The sequence below is a fragment of the Ahaetulla prasina genome, chromosome 1, assembly GCF_028640845.1.
Source record: "Ahaetulla prasina isolate Xishuangbanna chromosome 1, ASM2864084v1, whole genome shotgun sequence".
In the NCBI taxonomy this organism is placed as follows: domain Eukaryota; kingdom Metazoa; phylum Chordata; class Lepidosauria; order Squamata; family Colubridae; genus Ahaetulla; species Ahaetulla prasina.
This window is the reverse complement of record NC_080539.1, coordinates 107,085,177-107,105,230: the sequence shown is the minus strand read 5'-3', so window position 1 is coordinate 107,105,230 and position 20,054 is coordinate 107,085,177. Positions and strand designations below refer to the sequence as shown.

At 37.2% G+C, this 20,054-nt stretch overlaps 1 protein-coding gene across 1 annotated transcript in view; it reads left to right on the top strand.

Moving 5' to 3' along the window:
- The window catches only part of L3MBTL3 (L3MBTL histone methyl-lysine binding protein 3), a 68,930-nt gene that overhangs the window by 26,462 nt on the left and 22,414 nt on the right, over positions 1 to 20,054 (top strand). Inside the window, exons 10-15 of the mRNA XM_058171972.1 lie at positions 205 to 356; positions 6,718 to 6,794; positions 8,555 to 8,640; positions 10,265 to 10,375; positions 12,094 to 12,208; positions 12,786 to 12,888. Of these exons, the coding sequence (XP_058027955.1) occupies positions 205 to 356; positions 6,718 to 6,794; positions 8,555 to 8,640; positions 10,265 to 10,375; positions 12,094 to 12,208; positions 12,786 to 12,888 (644 nt within the window). The remainder of the gene's footprint in view (positions 1 to 204; positions 357 to 6,717; positions 6,795 to 8,554; positions 8,641 to 10,264; positions 10,376 to 12,093; positions 12,209 to 12,785; positions 12,889 to 20,054) is intronic.

Sequence of the window (20,054 nt, the reverse complement as noted above, 5' to 3'; positions counted from 1 at the left end):
AGTAGTGGGCCATGGTCCAGGGATTGGGGATCCCTGATGTTGGTGCTTTTTTAAAAAAATTAATTCGTAGCGTTTTTTTTTTGATGTTTGTGTTTTTATTGATCTGCAGCTTTCGGTCTTATGTTTGTTTTGTGCTGTCTTGCTTCATGTGATTCAATAGCCAACCTTCTACTCAACATTATTTTTGAACCTCTCTTTGATTAGACTGTGATCCCATCAGGATTTCGAGTAGGGATGAAGCTTGAAGCAGTAGACAAAAAAAATCCTGCTTTCATATGTGTTGCTACAGTAACTGACATGGTGGACAACCGTTTCCTGGTTCATTTTGACAACTGGGATGAAAGCTACGACTACTGGTAGGAGTGTTTTGATGATTGAATTTTAGAGATGCTGTCTTTTCCCCCACCGCCCCTTATATTGTCTTATATTGTCATTTTTCTATTTAATTAGGATGATTAGTTTTTTTAAAAAATCACTTCTCTTCTAGAATAATATTATATGTTACAGACCCCCTTAAAGATATGTAGGTGTTGGTAGCAGTATAAAAAATAAAGGCATAATCAATGTGAAAGTTCAAAAGAAAATAATCTGAAAGCTGGAAAAAATATACAGGCTAGTATACAAGAAAATATACTTGAAGTCATAGGAAAATTTTTAAAAACTTTTATGTAGTCCTCCTAGGGTTAAGAAGCGGATGTGGAAAGGCAGTCATCCAGGTCATGGTTGATGGGTAGACAACAACTGAGAGTTGTTTCTGCCTCGGTTCAGATAGTTTCCTTCTTTACTTCCATCCCCTGCATACACCATCCAGTAGAAATTCTAGGAAGTGCCTTTTCAGGACACAAGGAACTGCTAGGAAGCCCAACCACATTACAGGTAGCCCTTGACTTACAACATTCATTTAATGGCCATTCAAAATTACAGCATCACTGACAAAAGTGACTTATGACCTTTTTTCACACTTACGACCAGTGGTGGGATTCTGCTGGTTCTAGGCGGTTCGGCCGAACCGTTTGTTAAATTGCTGGCTCGCCCCGCCCCTTGCCCCTCCCCTCCCCATCACTACTTACTGGTCACCAACTGGTGGACCACTGGTGGTCCGCGGCTGGGTCAGGCTCCTTGAGAGACAAGAGCTTGCAGGGAGGCGATCTGGCTTCCGCCTCCCTGCAAGCTCTCCTCTTGAGGAACCCCACCCAAACTTCAGGTGCCACTTCAGGGAGAACTCGAGAGGCGAGAGCTTGCAGGGAGGTGGACATCAGATATCCTCCCTGCAAGTTCTTCTCTCTCGAGTTCTCCCTGAAGCGGCACGGGATGTCTGCAAGTGGCAACTATAATGAATATGTCCACCTGCCCTCCTGAAGCACCATTGCAGCGAACAAAACAACCCCATTGCTCTGCACCTCTTCCTGCAGCCAAACGCGCCCAGCCATGCGTGCCCTTTCCTCAAATGGGCTGTGCATGGGGTGCTTGGAGAGCGAGCAAGAGAGCTCTCCAACCTCTGTTTTTGTGTGTGCGTGTGAGGGAGAGAGGGAGGGAGGGAGAGATTTGAAGGTGAGCCACCCAAACTTCTGGCAGAGATGGGGGCGGCTTCTGAGCAGTCCTGGATCAACCAGCTCCACCTGACCTATTCCTAGAGTCTCGCCGTTCTCCTCGCCCCCTCCACCCCACTCAAGCAGCGGCATTTCTTCTCTGCTTCTCTCTAGATGCTGATGCGGGCACCATGCATGCATAGCTTGTTGGGGCTGAGCAGGGAAGCCGCTGCTTGAGGGTGGGGGGCGAGGAGAATGGCGAGACTCAGGAAATAGATCAGGTGGAGCTGGCTGATTCAGGACTCCTCAGAAGCCGCCCCCATCTCTGCCAGAAGTTTGGGTGGCTCGGCTTCAGATCCCTCCCTCACACACACGCACACACAAAAATTATTTTGTGATTTCACCCCTGGGCTGAATCCACCAGTGGCTGTCCCCACCCCTCGCCTTCCCTTCCCAATCACTCTTCGCCTGGCAAGAGAAGCGGGAGGAATAGAGATTCGCTCCATATTCCAGAGTGGGAGCTGGATCTCACAGCTGTTTCTTGATGTCCTGAACCTCAGTCTCCCCAGCTTGAGTTCCTCTCAGCCCCAAGACACTGGCTGGCCCAAGAGGGGGAGAGAGAGAGAAAGAGAGGGGGGAGAGAAGGGTAGAAAGAGAGAGAGAGAATGAAAGAAAAAGAAAGAGGGGGGGAGAGAAAGAGATGACAGAATGAGTGGGAGAGAGAGGGAGGGGGGAGAGAGAGAGAAAGAGGTGGGGAGAGAGAAAGAGAGAGAGAGAGAGGGGAGAAAGAGATTAAGGAGAGAAAGATGGAGAGAAAGATGAAGGAGAAAGAGAGATGAAGGATAGAAGGGGAGAAAAATGAAGAAGAGAAAGGGGAGAAAGAGATGAAGGATAGAAGGGGAGAAAGGAAGAAAGGAGAAAGAGATGACAGAATGAGTAGGAGAGAGAAAGAGATTAAGGAGAGAAAGAGAGAAAGGGGGAGAAAGATGGAGAGAAAGAGGGGGAGAAGGATGAAGGATGAAGGAGAGAAAGAGGGAGGGAGAATGGATTTGTTCTGGTAATTGGTTTAATAAGCATGGCACTAAAAAAGTGACTCTGGTGGCTCAACGGACTAAGTCTGTCTGTTATTAACACAGCTGCTTGCAATTACTGCAAGTTCAAGTCCCACCAGGCCCAAGGTTGACTCAGCCTTCCATCCTTTATAAGGTAGGTAAAATGAGGACCCAGATTGTTGGGGGCAATTAAGTTGACTTATAATATAACTTATTATACTTATACTATATAATATACAAATTAGACTTATACTATATAATATACAAATGGATGAAGACTATTGCTCAACACATTGTAAGCTGCCCTGAGTCTTCGGAGAAGGGCGGGATATAAATTCAAATAAAAAAAAAACAAAAAACTTATGACCGTTTTTTACATTTACGAACATTGCAGCAAACTGTCATTAGGGCAAAGAAACTGTCACATGACCACCTGGCCACGCCCACCCAGTCACATGAAGCACCGCAGTTGTGACATGAGTGACATGGTTATTAAAAATGCTGCAACAGGCGTAAATGATGTGATGTGATGCGGTCATAAGTGTGAGGACTGGTCAAAAGTGCGAGAACCTGTCAGAAATCACTTTTTTCAGCCCTCTGGTAGTCCTAATGTGCATAGGGACTATCCAGAGGGCTGAAAAAAGTGATTTCTGACAGGTCCTCGCACTTTTGACCAGACCATGCATTTATGACCATCTTCACATTTATGTCTGTTGCAGCATTCTTAACCGTGTCACTCATTTCACAACTGCTTCTCTTCACCACGGTTATAAGATAGGGTGCAAAACTTAAAATGTGAGGACAGTCGTAAGTGCGAGGACAGGTCAAAAGTGCGAGGACAGGTCAAAAATAAGTTTTTCAGCCCTCTGAGTAGTCCCTATGCACATTCTCATATACTCATAGGGACTATGCACATAGGGACTACCCAGAGGACTGAAAAAAGTGATTTCTGAGAGGTTCTCACACTTTTGACCAGTCCTCACACTTATGACCTGTCATTATTTATGCCTGTTGCAGCATTTTGTTCATAGGGACTACTCAGAGGGCTGAAAAAGTTATTTTTGATCTGTCCTCACACTTTTGACTGGTCCTCACACCTACGACTGTCCTCACATTTTACATTTTGCGCCCTATCTTATAACCGTGGTGAAGAGAAGCAGTTGTGAAATGAGTGACATGGTTGTTAAAAATGCTGCAATGGGCATAAATGTAAGGATGGTCATAAGTGCGAGGAACGGTCAAAAGTGCGAGGACTGGTCAGAAATGACTTTTTTTAGCCCTCTGAGTAGTTTCTATGCCCATAGCCATGGCCACCCGGTCACATGACCAGCTAGCCACGCCCACCCAGTCACATGACCACCAAGCCATGCCCCAAAATAAGCCACGCCCACAGAACCAGTTGTTAAAAAAGTTGAATCCCACCACTGTTTACGACCCTTGTAGCATTCCCATGGTCATGTGATTTACATTCGGATGCTTGACAGTTGACTCACATTTATGACAATTGCAGTGTCTGGGAATCATGCGATCCCCTTTTGCAACCTTCTGACAAGTCCGGTGGGGGAAACCAGATTCACTTAACAACCATGTCATTAATTTAACTACTGCAGCAATTCACTTACCACATGTGGAAAGAAAAGCCGTAAAATGAGACAAAACTCACTTAACAAGTTTCTTATTTAACAACACAATTTTTTGGCTCAGTTGTAGTCATAAGTTGAGGACTATCTGTATGTACAGTGATTGCAGTGGTACAGAAACCAGACTTGAATTAATTTGCCAAGGGGATTGCTTTCCCATTGATTCACTCCATGGAATGGTTTTAATTTATAAAAGTGCCACCTGGTAACTCATGGGCTGGCAGAGTCTCACAAGTCCTTAATATGACATTGTGACAGCTGGAGAACTTTTGAGATGTTTCCAAGGCAAATCTTTGAAAGGGCAAAGTCTATGACCTCATGGAAAACTAATTTATAATTCAAAACATACAAACAACCAGCCTATAATTTAAAGATTAAGCCCAGCACCCTTAATAAAATGAGGACAGAAATGGAACTATTTTCAACAGCCAATTAAAATCTAGGATAAATAGGGCCACACGTATTTATTTAACAGTATCATATTATGGCAGTAAACCTGATAAGCTGGCTCTTTAAAAGCTGCAATGGCACCATGAAATGAACTCCACAGAAAATATTCATGTTGCGCCATTAATGCTTAAATTTCTATTTGTGAATAGCCTTCCTATCCTCTTCTTCACATTCTTCTCCCTATCTACAAGTACTTTTTCTTTTGGAAAGCAGCTGCAGGTACCTTCAGATTTAGGAAGATAAATACTTTCCATGGCAGTGTATCCACTCGAATCCCTTTTATTTTGCCACAATTCTCCCCCTCAGACTGAGGAAAAGAACCTTTGTTTTTTGGGTGATTTGGATGCAAATTTTAAAAAAATGGTCATAAATTGCAATTAATATATGAGTTTAATTCAATATTGCATTTAACTGGTATTGGACCGGGATATTTACGGGACCGCCTGCTGCCGACAGTTACCTCCCATTGGCCGGTACGTCCAGTGCGCGCCCACAGGGAGGGTCTTCTTAGGGTGCCGTCAGCTAGTCAATGTCGGCTGGCAGCCCCCAGGGGAAGGGTGTTCTCTGTGGGGGCCCCGGCTCTATGGAATGAGCTGTCGGTGGGACTCCATCTCCTCCCTGATCTCCGGACCTTTAAACGCGAGCTCAAGACTTTCTTTTTTCACCAAGCGGGGCTGGCCTGATTGATTTTAGTATGGGGGTTTTAGTGGGTTTTAATAGGGTTTTACTAAGGTTTTAGTTTTGATAAATTTTAGCTAATATTTTAAGTATACAGCGATTGAATCAGTTTTTTAAACTTGATATTGTATTTTAATTTGTTAGGATTCTTGTCGTTTTATTGGCTGTACACCGCCCTGAGTCTTCGGAGAAGGGCGGTATAAAAATATGAATAAATAAATAAATAAATAAACTACATTCCTGGTTGTGAATACTGTATATAGAACTCCAAAATCAAGAGTCATTTGTCCTGTTCCAACTTACTATGTTTCTTTCCTGGCTGCAAGTGAAATGAGCTTTCCCACTTGGATGCAGCCTATAGAACATTCAACAAATATGCATTTTACTTCTATGGCAATATCTCCCATAAGTCAAAGAGAGGCAAAAAGAAAAAGGAAAATGTCAAGGTGGTTTTTTTCTTTCTTTTTACCTTTGGAAGATAAAAAGTAGATTGCTAAGGAAAAGGCTTCTTTTAACACAAAACATGTATGGCTTATAAAGTTTCTCCTCTGAACACAAGATGGGGCTATAAGATGATCTGTAATATTTTAACATGGGTATCTGATCCTATTAAATATAAACCAACAAAAATATTTAGTTGATAATATTTATGAACTATCCCAATTAAAAAAATGAACAATAGCACAGGTATTAGAAAAATACAGGCAGAAATTTCATTATGTTTTGTTTACTAATGCAGTAACAAATTTTTTTTTTAAAAAAAGCAAACTATTAAAATTAGAATTTTGTATATAATTTACTATTTTATTGTATTTATTTCTATGTTTCATTATCTTCTTAACTTGTACCTACCTAGGACACCGCTTTTTATAGGACAAAGACGTGTAATATAATGCAATTTTAATATTCATTTTTCACTTCTCTGTATACAAGGTAATTACTAGTGTCTAAAAAGATGTTTCTGAAATATAATAAATACAATAATAAAATTTAGTAACAGTAAAATAAATGTAGTTTCAAGTAATAAAAATATTCAGCTGCATCCAGTGATGTGTGAAGCATCCATACAGGACATTCTTTCTGGATTGGAAACTCTAAAAGTATAATTTTGTTTGTTAGATTGTCTTAAATCAAATGTTTTTATTAGCAAATATATATTTCAGGCTTTCCTAAATATGTTTACATACACCCTCTCTTTGAAAAAGCATTCCAATATCATAATTAATTTATTCAGTGTCCCCATTTAACAAGCAGTCCAGATGTTTATGTGTGCCCCATTGGCCTTGAACTATAATAGAAAAAACATCTTAATTGCAATTAAGATATTTATAGGAAAGGTGCACAATTAATACATTATTTTTCCTGCAGGTGTGAAGCAGCTAGTCCACATATTCATCCAGTTGGATGGTGCAAAGAACATAGAAAAACACTTGTAATTCCTCCAGGTCTGTATAATAGCATAACTTTACATATTTATTTCACTTGTTTAACATTTTTAATGAGAAATTATTAGAATGCCAAAATTTTAAAACATCTCAATTTAAGAGTGAGTTAGGTAAAAACAAATAAGAACTTATGATCAGATATTATGATTGGACAAGCTAGTTTCACATGCATTTTGGATAATGGTTCAGTAAAATGGGAAAGATTTTAATTCCATGCAGAACTTATATGAATGAGACGAGGGCCGTGAAAATATTTGCAGATCCCTCGCATCCTGGACATAAACTGTTTCAACTCCTACCCTCAAAACGACGCTATAGAGCACTGCACACCAGAACAACTAGACACAAGAACAGCTTTTTCCCGAAGGCCATCACTCTGCTAAACAAATAATTCCCTCAACACTGTCAGACTATTTACTGAATCTGCACTACTATTAATTGTTTCATAGTTCCCATCACCAATCTCTTTCCACTTATGACTGTATGACTATAACTTGTTGCTGGCAATCCTTATGATTTATATTGATATATTGATCATCAATTGTGTTGTAAATGTTTTACCTTGATGAACGTATCTTTTCTTTGATGTACACTGAGAGCATATGCACCAAGACAAATTCCTTGTGTGTCCAATCACACTTGGCCAATAAAATTCTATTCTATTCTATATGAGCAAATGATATATGCAAAAAGTGAAAAAGTTACCAGGAAAACACTAATAATTAGAAATAAGCCGTATAAATTACAAATACCATTTTGTAGTTATAAAATTAGAATGCAAATCTACTTATCGAACAACCTTTATATAAGCTATAAATATTTAACCTGTAAGTGAATTAATTGTAGTTTCTCAGGAACAAACTCTGTAATTTAGCCCACACATATCAATGGTGTAATTCATTGCCATACTATGAGTCACTTGGAAAGGTGATACATTGAAAATTGTTACCTGTTAACAGGGCATGCTTTAGCAACACAGGAAGCTTGAAATAGGCCTACTAGCATTAACAACTTTTCTCCCACTGTAGCATTTAATAAAAAACTTCTTTTAACATTTATATACAGAAATTTTGTTCAGTTGAGCTTTGCTAAGAAATGGCTTTCCCTGTGAATATCTATACCCGTATTTCTCCAAAAATAAGACCCTGTCTTATATATATTTTTTGCCACCAAAAAAGGCACCAGGTCTTATTTTTGGGGGGGGGGGAATCATCCAGTGACTTACCTCACTTGTGCGCATCACCCCCGGCCACCTTTTCGCTGTCAGAGGCCTTCAGGAACTGTTGTGGCCCGTCAGCGGCCAGCAGAGCTGGCAGCAGAGTCAGACAGTGAGGAGGTTGGGGAGGAACTTGGACCAGTCCTGGGGGCTGTGGAAAGCTTGGACAAGGGCTCTGCATCAGAGGCAGAGAGGGAGATAGACAGCAGCGAGGCAGAGGAACAGCTGGAGCCCATTCCCAGTGTGCGCATGCGCAGAGCTGCCAGAAGACAAGATCAAAGAGTGAAAGAGGTATTTATCTCTCAAGATGTGAGAGTTCCAGGAACAACTTCTGGAACTTAAACTGTTTCAGGCCAGTAGATCTAGAGGGATTTTTTGGGGACTGTCTAATGGTAGTACAGAATTTTGCACTCTAGATTCCACTAAAAAAAAACTCTTTGTAGAGTACTTTGCAGTCAGAATAACATCCAGATGTTAGTCAATGGCAATTGAATACATCCAGTGTATGATATATTTAAATTTTCTGTCATTATTTATCAATTAGACTACCCTCATGGCAAACATTTTTCTTGGGAAAAATATTTGGAAGAAACCAGTTCTTTACCTGCACCTGCTAGAGCTTTTAAAGTGGTAAGAAACATCTATTGTTTTTTCATACTTATTCTGCTTATTATCTACCACCACTATTGCTGCTGTGATCAATATTAATATTTAACCTTATGACCTTGTTGCTTTGATTTTAGATAATATTTTCCCCATGTTTGGAATTCACCAGTTGGTCTTCCAGCCAGATCCAACACCTGACAATATCTGGATATTTAAGATATTAAGACAATATCTTAACTTTTCTTTCTTCCCTTTTTATCCTTTAATGATATTTCATGAAAGGAGAATAGAGGAAATGCACTACTTAAACATGGCTTATTTTCAGTGTATAGGTAGTTCTTGATTATGACCACAATTCAGCCCCAAATTTCGGTTGCTAAGCAAAACAGTTGTTAAATGAGGTTTGACCCACTTTATGACCTTTCTTGTCACTGTTGTTAAGTGAACCATTACAATTGTTTAATTAGTAATGGTTGTTAAGTGAATCTGATTTCCCCATTGACTTTGCTTGTCAGAAAGTTGTAAAAGGTGATCACATGACCCCGGGACACAGCAACTCTCATAAATACAGGCCAATTGCCAATTGTAACCATGGGGATTCTGCAACAGTCATAAATGTGGAAAACAATCATAAGTCACTTTTTTCATTGTTGTAACTTTGTCACTAAATGAATGGTCATAAGTTGAAGATTACTTCTATCACTTATGTTCCTGACCAACATAAGAAAAAAGAGGACTTGTTAACTACTAGATACATGGATTATTTTATTTTTATTTATTTACTTGGCTTATAGGACTTTTAACTGGATTAAAAGCAATATATCTAAATAAGGTATTTTTTAAAAAAATGTATATTATAATTATATAAATGTTAACATAAAACCGGGAGAAATATTCAAAATAATAAATCAATTTCTTACTTGGGAGGAATAATTACAGTGAACCAGCCTCGATGGCTTGATAGACAATTAAAATTTTCACTAATTTCCTGAAAGCCATGAGGGAGTGGCTACTTTGGTGATGGAGCTGGTGGGACTAGAGCAACAACTGAGAAGGCATAATTTCATGGTCCCTGAAGATGGCAGTCTTTGATAGAGGGACACAATCTCCTACATCTTATCAGACAGACAGATGTTGCTAGAAGAGGATGATTCTGCAGAAACCCAAGCCTTGAATCTTATCAGATTTTTAAATGTGATAGGTAGCAACTGGAAGCTAACCAGTGTAACTCCTAGACTAAAGGTGTTATGTGGGTACCATGAAATGCACATAGAATTGCTTGACTTACTGTATTTTGGAACAATTGTAGCATCCAAATGCTTTCAAGGGCCATGTAGAGTGTATTCCAATATTATAGTCCAATTAAGAAATCACTAATACATGAGTGACAATGAGTAAGTGCCAGGGCCCTGTTGGCCATGGTTACTACCTATTTTTAAGAGTCCAAGGGATCCCAAATTGTCAATCAACTCAATAATCATTTTATACAGTTAGTTAACATTTTATAGAATATCATCATCATCATGGGTTCCATTCTCGTGAATCACAGAGAGCAGCAAGCTTCTTCCAGTGAATCCTATCCTCAGCATAGAACATTGTGGTATAAATAATAGATACAAATTACTAAAAGTACTTTCCTCTGTTGTAGAAACTTTCTCATGGATTTCAGAAGAATATGAAACTTGAAGCTGTTGACAAGAGGAATCCTGCGCTTATCAGAGTAGCTACTGTGGTTGAAACAGAAGATCACAGAATTAAAGTAATTTATATTCTTTTTTTAAAATCTCTTGATTTTTAAACAGGAGCATCTATTACCTGCTGAACAATTATAAATGATAATACTTTATTACAATACTACTCTGGTTTCCTCTATTCACTTCATTGAATAGGACGAATGTAGCTTCATCCTATTGAATTTGTCCCCATTCAGATAAAGTCTATAACAATTTTAAGTTCCATGATTAGATATGAAAGTGGGTTTTTTTATTTGTGGTGGACTGATCTCAGATACATTACTCACCAGTTTTAACTCATCACCATGTGATGAGACATGGTGCTCTCACCACATTCAGAAGGCACCCTATAAATTTGCACTCTAAATCTCCAATAAACACATAATCAAGACAAAAGCACTTTCTTTCTGTCTTTATCAGTTTGCATGGATTGTGAGGTTTGCATCCTGTGGAGATACCATATTACACTTCACTCCTAATTGCACTGTTAATTTGTGCTGTCAGTAGTTAAAGAAAAAATCAACTGTTTTCAGTGTTAATCCAAATGTGATTGTACCAGCTGTTTCCACTGTTATACTAACATGAAGGAAGTGACACCTTAGTTTGCTAATTTGGTAAATTAACCATGGTTTGTGATTTCAGACCTACCAAGTCAATCAACATCATCATGACTTTTATCTTTCTGATAATCAGAATTTAATCTCTTTTGAGTTATATACTTAGCTCATAATTACCAAGTATTATGATTAGGATAAATCATAACGACAAATGACAGTAATTAGGATAAAGGGATTTCAGGATCTAAACATTTGATGCTTTGTTTTGGAATAGTTTGAGTACAATTTGGAACAACTTAGTTAAGAGAAATTTCAAGTAGTCCTCAACTTACCACTGGTTGCTTAGTGACTGTTCAAAATTACAACTGACCATCCAAAAGGTACTTATGATCGGTTCTGAAGTCTGGTGAGGGGAGGAGGGGTTGGGTACCTGTATTTATAGCCATTTGCAGCATCCTGCAGTCACATGACCATGTTTTATTATGTTTTTGCCAAAAACAGGCATTTATTGCTGGGTTTTGGCTGAAGCACCCCATAGCGAACCTTATACCATTTCTGACATTTGTTATACCCTATTCCAATTCAGATGAGCATTTGGCAGGCTTCAGAAAATAATGTGCTGAGCTGCATTTAGCATTGGGAGCCAAACATCATTGAAGATTGAATTTGGAAACATCTGAAAACTTTAAACTCATGCGTTAAAAATTTAAAGGGCTTGTTAAAATATAACTGGAATTGTTATCTTGGCAAAGTAAAAATAAAGCCACCATAATTAGTACAAACATGATGTTCTTTTGTGTCATTTGTATGACTTCAGTAACAGAGTTGTTAATGCCTGGAATGCACTACCTGACTTTGTGGTCTCTTCCCAAAATCCCCAAAGCTTTAACCAAAAACTATCTACTATTGACCTCACCCCATTCCTAAGAGGTCTGTAAGGGGCATGCATAAGAGCACCAGCATGCCTACCGTCCCTGTCCTAATGTTCCCCTTGATTGTATCCAATTTGTATGGTTATTTCATGCTTATACTTATATATACTGTTATGTTTAACAAAATAAATAAAAATAATAATAAAAAAATATATAAAGCTGTAATATAAAAAATAAATAACCTAATTTTTATATATAAAAAAAAAGTAGTCTGAAACTGCAAGGATATCAAAATTCTACAACTTTGTGTTTTAGATCCACTTTGATGGCTGGGATAGTATTTATGACTATTGGATTGATGCAGATAACCCAGACATACATCCTGCAGGCTGGTGTGGAAAAACTGGACATCCTCTTCAGCCCCCTCTTAGTAAGATAATAAAAATGCAATACAATACAATAATTACCAATATGTTTTCTTCTGCCTTGACAAAATAATGTGCTGTGACAGAGCCAGGTTGTGTAGTAAATTGTGTAGGAAATCAGTGGATATTTTGGGAAACACTGGTTAATTGAAGCCTCTTATATTTGTGGGTATTCTGATTTTAAAGAAGAGAAAATGTATACATGTTTTCTAACCCGTCACAAGAATTCCAGGTGGATTTTTTCAAAGTCGTAGAAATCATTATTTTATCTATACTCAGACGATTTGATTGACTAGGCAGTCCCATTGTTGCAATGTAATTCAAATATTTTATGTTCACTTGGACTCTCTTTAGCATTTAAAAAGAGATCAAGGGGGAAGGTTTCATCATTTATATTCTCTTGAAGACTTGGGCATTTTATGGCCCACATCCAACTCTTCATTGGAGGAGGAGGGGCAGGATGATGGTCCTCCACAACAGGCCATTTCTCCTGTGTCACCCTAGGAAAATTAATTGCCCACCCCTGTGATTTGAGTAAATATGAAGCTAATGTTGAAGTTGGTTTTTGTATTGTTTGTCTAGGTCCACTGGAATTAGTAGAAGCTTTAGAACAAGGAGGGTGCCCTACAGCAGGCTGCAGGGGAGTTGGACACATAAAAAGAGCCAGGCATATGGGCCATCACAGGTATGTGTTATGAAGAACTGGTACTTCAGTAGCTCAGCAAGAGGTGCCCCATTAGAATAAGGATGTATATTTGATTTAATTGCTGTCCATGAGACAAGATGTTGTTGCGAAAAAAAAGGACCGTCAAGTGTCTACTTATTTACATTGTTTTGGTGATCATCACTCAATTGCATGACTTCATTGTGACCAGAAGATAATACCTGATTAAGTGAGTGCTCACCATAGATCAATAATGTTTTAACTAATACCATGTTTCCCTGAAAATAAGACCCTGTCTTATATTTTTCTGAACCCCGAAATAAACACTTGGCTTTATTTTTGGGGAGGTCTTATTATTTTGGGGAGTGTGGAGCAAGATGGGGCTCCTCTTTCCATCTTACCTGATTTCCAGCTCTGCATTTAAATATGCAGGGAGGGCTTATTTTCCAGGGGATGCTTATTTGAGCGCATGTGCTCAAAAGCCCAATTGGGCTTATTATCAGAGGATATCTTATTTTCAGAGAAATAGGGTATAATGCTCCCTAGTAAGAGATTCTCCTTAACATTCAGTTAGGTATATTTGCCTGTTGAATATGGCCCTTATTTTGTGTGGAGCTGTTAGTTTGATTCCTTAATGAAAATCAAAATCTTAGTCTATATTGGCATCAAAGCTTTAGTCTGGTAGTCACACAGTATAGTATTTTTTTCATAATTTTACTCTTTAAGTTATAAACCAAATATTTGAAGTCTATAGGTTATTGTAAGTCAAAGTTCAACAAAATGTTTCAGTTGTATTGAAATTGATCAGTAAATATTATGCATTTATCATTTGACTAAATCACAATTCAAGTATTTATCCAGTTTCAGTATTTTACAATGGATATGAAAACTAATATTCTTCTTTAGCCTTCAGTTTTTCATGTCCCCTCATCTATATGGGATATCAGAAAAAATATCTTTTTAAAAAATTCTATCTGCATTTGCTTTTCTATCAGGGCTGTCCCTTCCCCTTGGAAGGATCTTGAGTAGAATACAGATTTTACCTTTTGCCTAAATATATGTTTATTTGTATTTGAATTATGAATGCCTGTAGACCAATAACCAAGAAAAGTACATTCCATGACCAGGCATTATATTGATTCTAACTAACCCACTTGGCTAAATTAATAGTTTTGAGGAATTAGGCTTACTAGGTTTCATTTTTGCCTCTTAATAGATTGTGGGCTTAAATACTTTCCTTAAAATGGAGTGGAAAATAGCATGTGTAGAGGGAGTCAATAAATACATACTACATTTATTGTATTTTTTGATTATCAGTTCTAGGAAATAAGAGCAGAAGGGTGCTATTATTTTATGGGCTTCCTGTTGGCAACTAGATGGCTACTATGACTAAGAATGAGGAACTAAACTATTAAAAGCATGCTTTTATTTAAACCACAAAAATAGTTGTAATAACTTATATTTTCTGCTACTGTGGTTTGTAATTTAAAGTGGTTACAAATTTGCTATACGAAAAGCATTGAAATATAAGGGTGTAAGTAGCACTCAGGGAACTAACATAATATTCATATCTCTCCCTGAGCAAATCTATTTTGTCCCTGAATTCTCAAATCGAAATTCCATTTGAATTAATAGAGGCAGGATAAAATGGGCATAGTCATTCACATCAGGCTTCAGTCCAGGTTTTTTTTAATCTCTGTTGAAACTTTTACTTAAATATACTTTTGGAAATGTTCATGACAAGGTACATTTATGTTGTCAAGTAAATGTCTGAAAGCAGGTTGATCAGTCATTTTCTGATAGCACAATGCTTAAGTTGGATGAAAATGTGCAGTGACAAAGTATGACAGGGCTAAATTGAATGTCTTTTTAAATGCAAATGTTAATAGGGACCTCGGGGTTCTATAGTAATAAAAAAGATTCAGATTTGCATACAAATGAATTACTCAATATCTTGTGTTTCTTTATGAGAACTCCATATTATATGCTATATAGAGTAGAGTAGACATGTCAATTGTTTCGTAACTTAAGTTACTAAAGTTATTTAATAAATTACTGTCGAGTTATTATCCAAGTTATTAAACTTGATACAAATTATCCACAAAGACAAAACAACAAAAATAAGAATATTTCCAATTGGCTGGGCCCACCAGTAGTTAGCAATAGCATATATACAAGAGCCAACGTGCAAGATGGAATATAGGTAATAGGTCCTTGTACTGAGCTCAAAATTTTGGTCATAAGTCATTTGAGTTGTAGTCGGGTCGCCATATGACCAGACTAAACTTTACAACCATCTTTACAAAGGTTGTTAAACAAGTCATGTAGTTGTCGTTCCAAATCCAACTCATCCAATGATTGTTTTTTGCCAAAAAAACCCAAAAACAAACCCAAGCCTGTTAACACTCCCCCCAGAAAATATGACTGCAATTGGTTGTAAATGCAAGCTAGGTGCTAAGTGCCTCAAATATGATCACATAATCGCAAGGTCGTACAGCGATGAATAGCTTTGAGTCCAGCTCATAAGTACAATTTTTCAAATCTGTCAAAACTTTGAACAGTTGTTAAGCAACCAGTTGTAAGTCAATAATTACCTGTATCGCACAATTTAAAATATTTGGGAGAAAAAATGGGCCATATCATGGATGCCAAGTTACCTTCTCTTGGGAGGACATTCCACATTTAAGCTTCATTATTAAACAGTCTTTTAACTGCCATTTTCCTCACCATATTTGATGAGGGCATGTGGGAAAAGGACACTCAGTGAACATTACTTGAGACTTCAGCAAGATAGGTTTTAATTATATCACTTGTCTTCTGAGTTTTCAGACTCGTACTGGAGCCCATCCTCAGGGAATTTCTCCCAAAAGAGTGGGTGCTTTGGGCTATTCTGTGTGTTTGACTATTCGGTATTCTGTGGATATGAATGCTATACACAGAATAGCCCAAAGCACACACTCTTTTGGGAGAAATTCCCTGAGGATGGGCTTCAGTACAAGTCTGAAAGCTCGGAAAATTAAACTTCCAGTCCCGGTGGCTGACTCAGATTGGATCCTGCTATAATATTGATTTTTATTTTTCTCATTTTTCTCATTATCTTCTCCAATTTCTCATTTGGGTCCTATTCCTATTATGTTTTAAGGGAATCCTCCAACAGTAAACTAACAAAGTGTGAATAGCTTCTGTGTTTCCCTGAAAATAAAGCCTAACAGGAAAATAAGCCTTAGCATGATTTTTCAGGATGCTTGTAATATAAGCCCTACCCGAAAAATAAGCCCATTAAGATAATCAGCCAAACAGATGCATTTAGTACCTGTATTTCCCCGAAAATAAGACCTAATGGGAAATTAACTTTAATGTGTCTTTTGGAGCAAAAATTAATATAAAACCCAAACTTATTTTCAGGGAAACACGATATAACTTCATTTGGTAGACTCCTAGTTATTCTATTAATCTGAGTAAATCAAAATCTGTGCATCAAGTTGCAAGAATCTTTCAAAATGCAAATATAACCTTTTAGAAGAAAGCCATTCAATCCAAAGCGGACAGATAATGAACAAAGCACTATAATCAATATCTCTACAATAGTAGTGGGTTGATTTCTTTTCTTTTTGTCCTCCATCCATTTGAGTATAATCAACATATTGGTAACCTCTTAACAAAACGAATAGAAATAGGAATATAGAATAGAATAGAATAGAATAGAATAGAATAGAATAGAATAGAATAGAATATTTTATTGCCACTTTGTACACTAATTGGCATACATTAAAATGAAATTACGTTGCATACACTAGAAATCTCTCAATAATTTCATATAGATGTTGAAATTTCACTTTATTTTGAGAAATTAAGTCTCCATTTCAGTGAGGTTGGATGGGTCAGGAACAGGTATCAGAGAAAGGCTGATGCACAAGAGTCTAATACAATTGTTAAGAGGTTTTTCCCTCACATTTGTTTCTATTGCTCTATTTTCATTTGGAAGGATTAATCCATTCATTCCTGATTTTTCTAGTGTTTCTTAGTTTTGCTTAGGGCTCTTAGAAATGTATAATGCATGTACCCTGCAATAAAGTTCTCAAAGAGTTAACACAGAAATATTGTAATTTTTTTTTACTTTGTATTGCATTGAAACTAGGAGATAACATTGAGAGCTCTATTATTCTATTAAGTATGCTTACGTTCTATATAGTACTTACTTAAATTTAAATCCTAAAAGCCTGAAAAATCTCTTCTTTAGCAAAAGTGCTGTCAACCGAATTGTATAATTTCTTATTCTTCACAAACATCCAGTGTTCATGTATTTCTTGCAGGGGATATCCAATCCCATTGTGTTCAAAGCCTCTACCTCAATTTATGGAGTAAATCAATTAACATTCACTTATTAATAAAAGGCTCGTTATATAGAGGCTTGGAGCCTGTCTTTACTCATTGTTTATTTAAAAAAACTGTTGGCTGCAAAAGATAGAATGGAAAATGGTGATTAATGGCTAATAGTCGATTGAGCTAATAGCCAGGGATTAAAATAAATGAAGTCAGTAGTAGATGGAACTAATTAATTCTACTTCTCTTTCCATTCTGCATCATTGCAAAATCGTTAAGAACTTTCCTATGTATACGCAGTCAAAACTGAAGGTCTTTATTTCAAATGTTGCTTCTATCCTACATGGCTGCAAATTTATATATAATAATATGAACGTAATTCTCTTGTTCACAATACAATAGAAAGGATTGGGGGGAAAAGCATATTAACTGTGTGAGGAAAATTCCAGGCTAAGCATCATAGTGGAGGTAGAAAACCTACTGCACATGCATGGGTCAGCAGGGAACTATGGAAGAAAGAAATAATAGAATTAATGATTTTGGGAACTTTTATACTGCTTGGCTAATTGAAGGCCACCACATAATACATATTATATTATAGCAGGGTCTATAATACCCTGGTCTCAGGGCATGTATATTCAAGACTGCATACTTGTTTGTGCATATAGACATGTGAATCCCATGCAACTGCATACACACATTAGGCTGAGTTGCTGTATTCATGTTTATCATGTTGATTTTACACCTCATGAAGAAAGCTAGTTCAGCAGAACAAAGGCAGTTCCCAAAGTCCTAAGTCTAGTCTTTATCCCTTCCAGACTTGTGGTACAATACTGATTTTATTTGGCATGAACTTAGTTGCTTACTCTTCCTTTCTTCCTTCCCTCCCTCCCTCCCTGAAATTTATATGGCCACCTACTCGCTCACAGTGACTCTGGGTGTCTTACAAGCAGAAAAATACAGTATATATAAAAAAAACAATATCCCCCCCCACACACACAACGGAACAGCACACAGTCAAATGAGCCACTTGATGGGCTCCATGCCACTTTGGGTTCCCAAGTCTTCAAGGCCTTTTGAAAGAGTGTCAGAGTGGGAGCTGGTCTAATTTCTGAAGGGATGATGTGCCAAAGGGAGGCAGCCACCACTTTATGAGTCTTTGGCATCACAGGCCTGCTGACTTGGGAGTCTAAGAATTCAACATCTGACTTTCTGCATGCAACTATTTATCAACCAGTGATTCCCATGCCCTCATTCATATTATTGGATTATATTGGATCATATTTAAACGGGCACGCCTCTTTTTTATTATTATTAAAAAAGTTTTATTTTAACATTCATATCCAATAACATATTTAGTGTACAGTCATATACAATTAATCGGACCTGCCCTGTCACCACCCCCTTCCTTTAACTCTCTTCCCTTCTCTACCTTCTTCTACTTTCCACGACCATCCTCCCCTTCTCTTATCTACATCCTCTCCTCCTTCCTCCCTATTCCTTTCCTTTCCCTCTTCTATCCCTCTTCCTTTCCTCTTCCTCCTCTTCTCTTTCCTACCTCCTTCTCTCTTCTCCTTCCTTCCATTTCCATCATTCTGAAATGGTAGCCAGGCAGCTACGACCTTACATTAATTATACATCTTCAATCATCCCTGTACATTAACCATCAATCCATTTTCTACCCTCATCCCCCCCTCCCCCTCCCTCCCCCTCCCTTCCCCTCCCTCCCCCCTCTCCCGGACTTCCCAGAACCGAATACAGGGTATAAAACTAACAGTCAAAAATTAAAATATAACACAAATCATAATCCATAGTCACTCCTTAAAACTTTAACTCCCCTTCCAGAAACAAAAAAATATATATTTACATTTCTTCCAATCCATTATATATCAGACCATTCCACTCCTAGAGTTCTCAGAGACTTCCGATTGAGTTGGTGTTTGTTCTTCAATAAAGTACATAATTTTTAATATCCAACCTTCATCAATCAATACCAAAACAACGTTCCATCTTCCAATATTCACCAGGGATTCTTTTGTAATGTCTTTCTTCCTTAAGCAATCTCTCAAGAATAGTTCATATTTCCAAACTTAATTTCTTAAATTTTACTGTCCAATCTCCAAAGGTAAACAATAATCCATCTTTTCATATCTTTGGTATCATTTACATACATCAAATAGTATTACTAATATTATTGTTAATCCTATATTATCTCCACAATATGTCAATTGTAATAATTAAAATCTTCACTTTACCTTGCTTATATCAAATAACATTATTAAAATTACACCTATAACTTATCCAAAATATATCAGTTATAACAATTAAATTCTATTTAACCAAATAACAACATTACATCCATCTCTCAAATATAATATTTAATCCAAATTCCTAAATTTTACTATCTATCCTCCAAAATTAAACAATATTCCATCTTCCTATTCCTTTATACCTCAAATATATCAAATAGTACCCCTAAAATTACACATTTATATCCAAAATAAATCATTTACAAAAATTAACCATAATCATATATAATAGAATTAAACATTCTTATTTATTTATTTATTAGATTTTTATACTGCCCTTCTCCCGAAGGACTCAGGGCGGTGTACAGCCAATATAAAAGAATAACAATATACAATTAAAACAGGAGCTTAAAAAACTTATTCAATAATTGGCCAAAAATTTAAAATGATAAGACTTAAAACCCTTAAATTAATAAAATTTCAACCCCAATTAAAATTAATATTTAAAAATTAAAAAAATTAAAAAAGTTTAAACCAGTCCCTCCCCTTATCTTCTGTCTTACACATTTTCCACCATCTATTCACCAATCAACTTAGCATCTATCAATAAAGGAT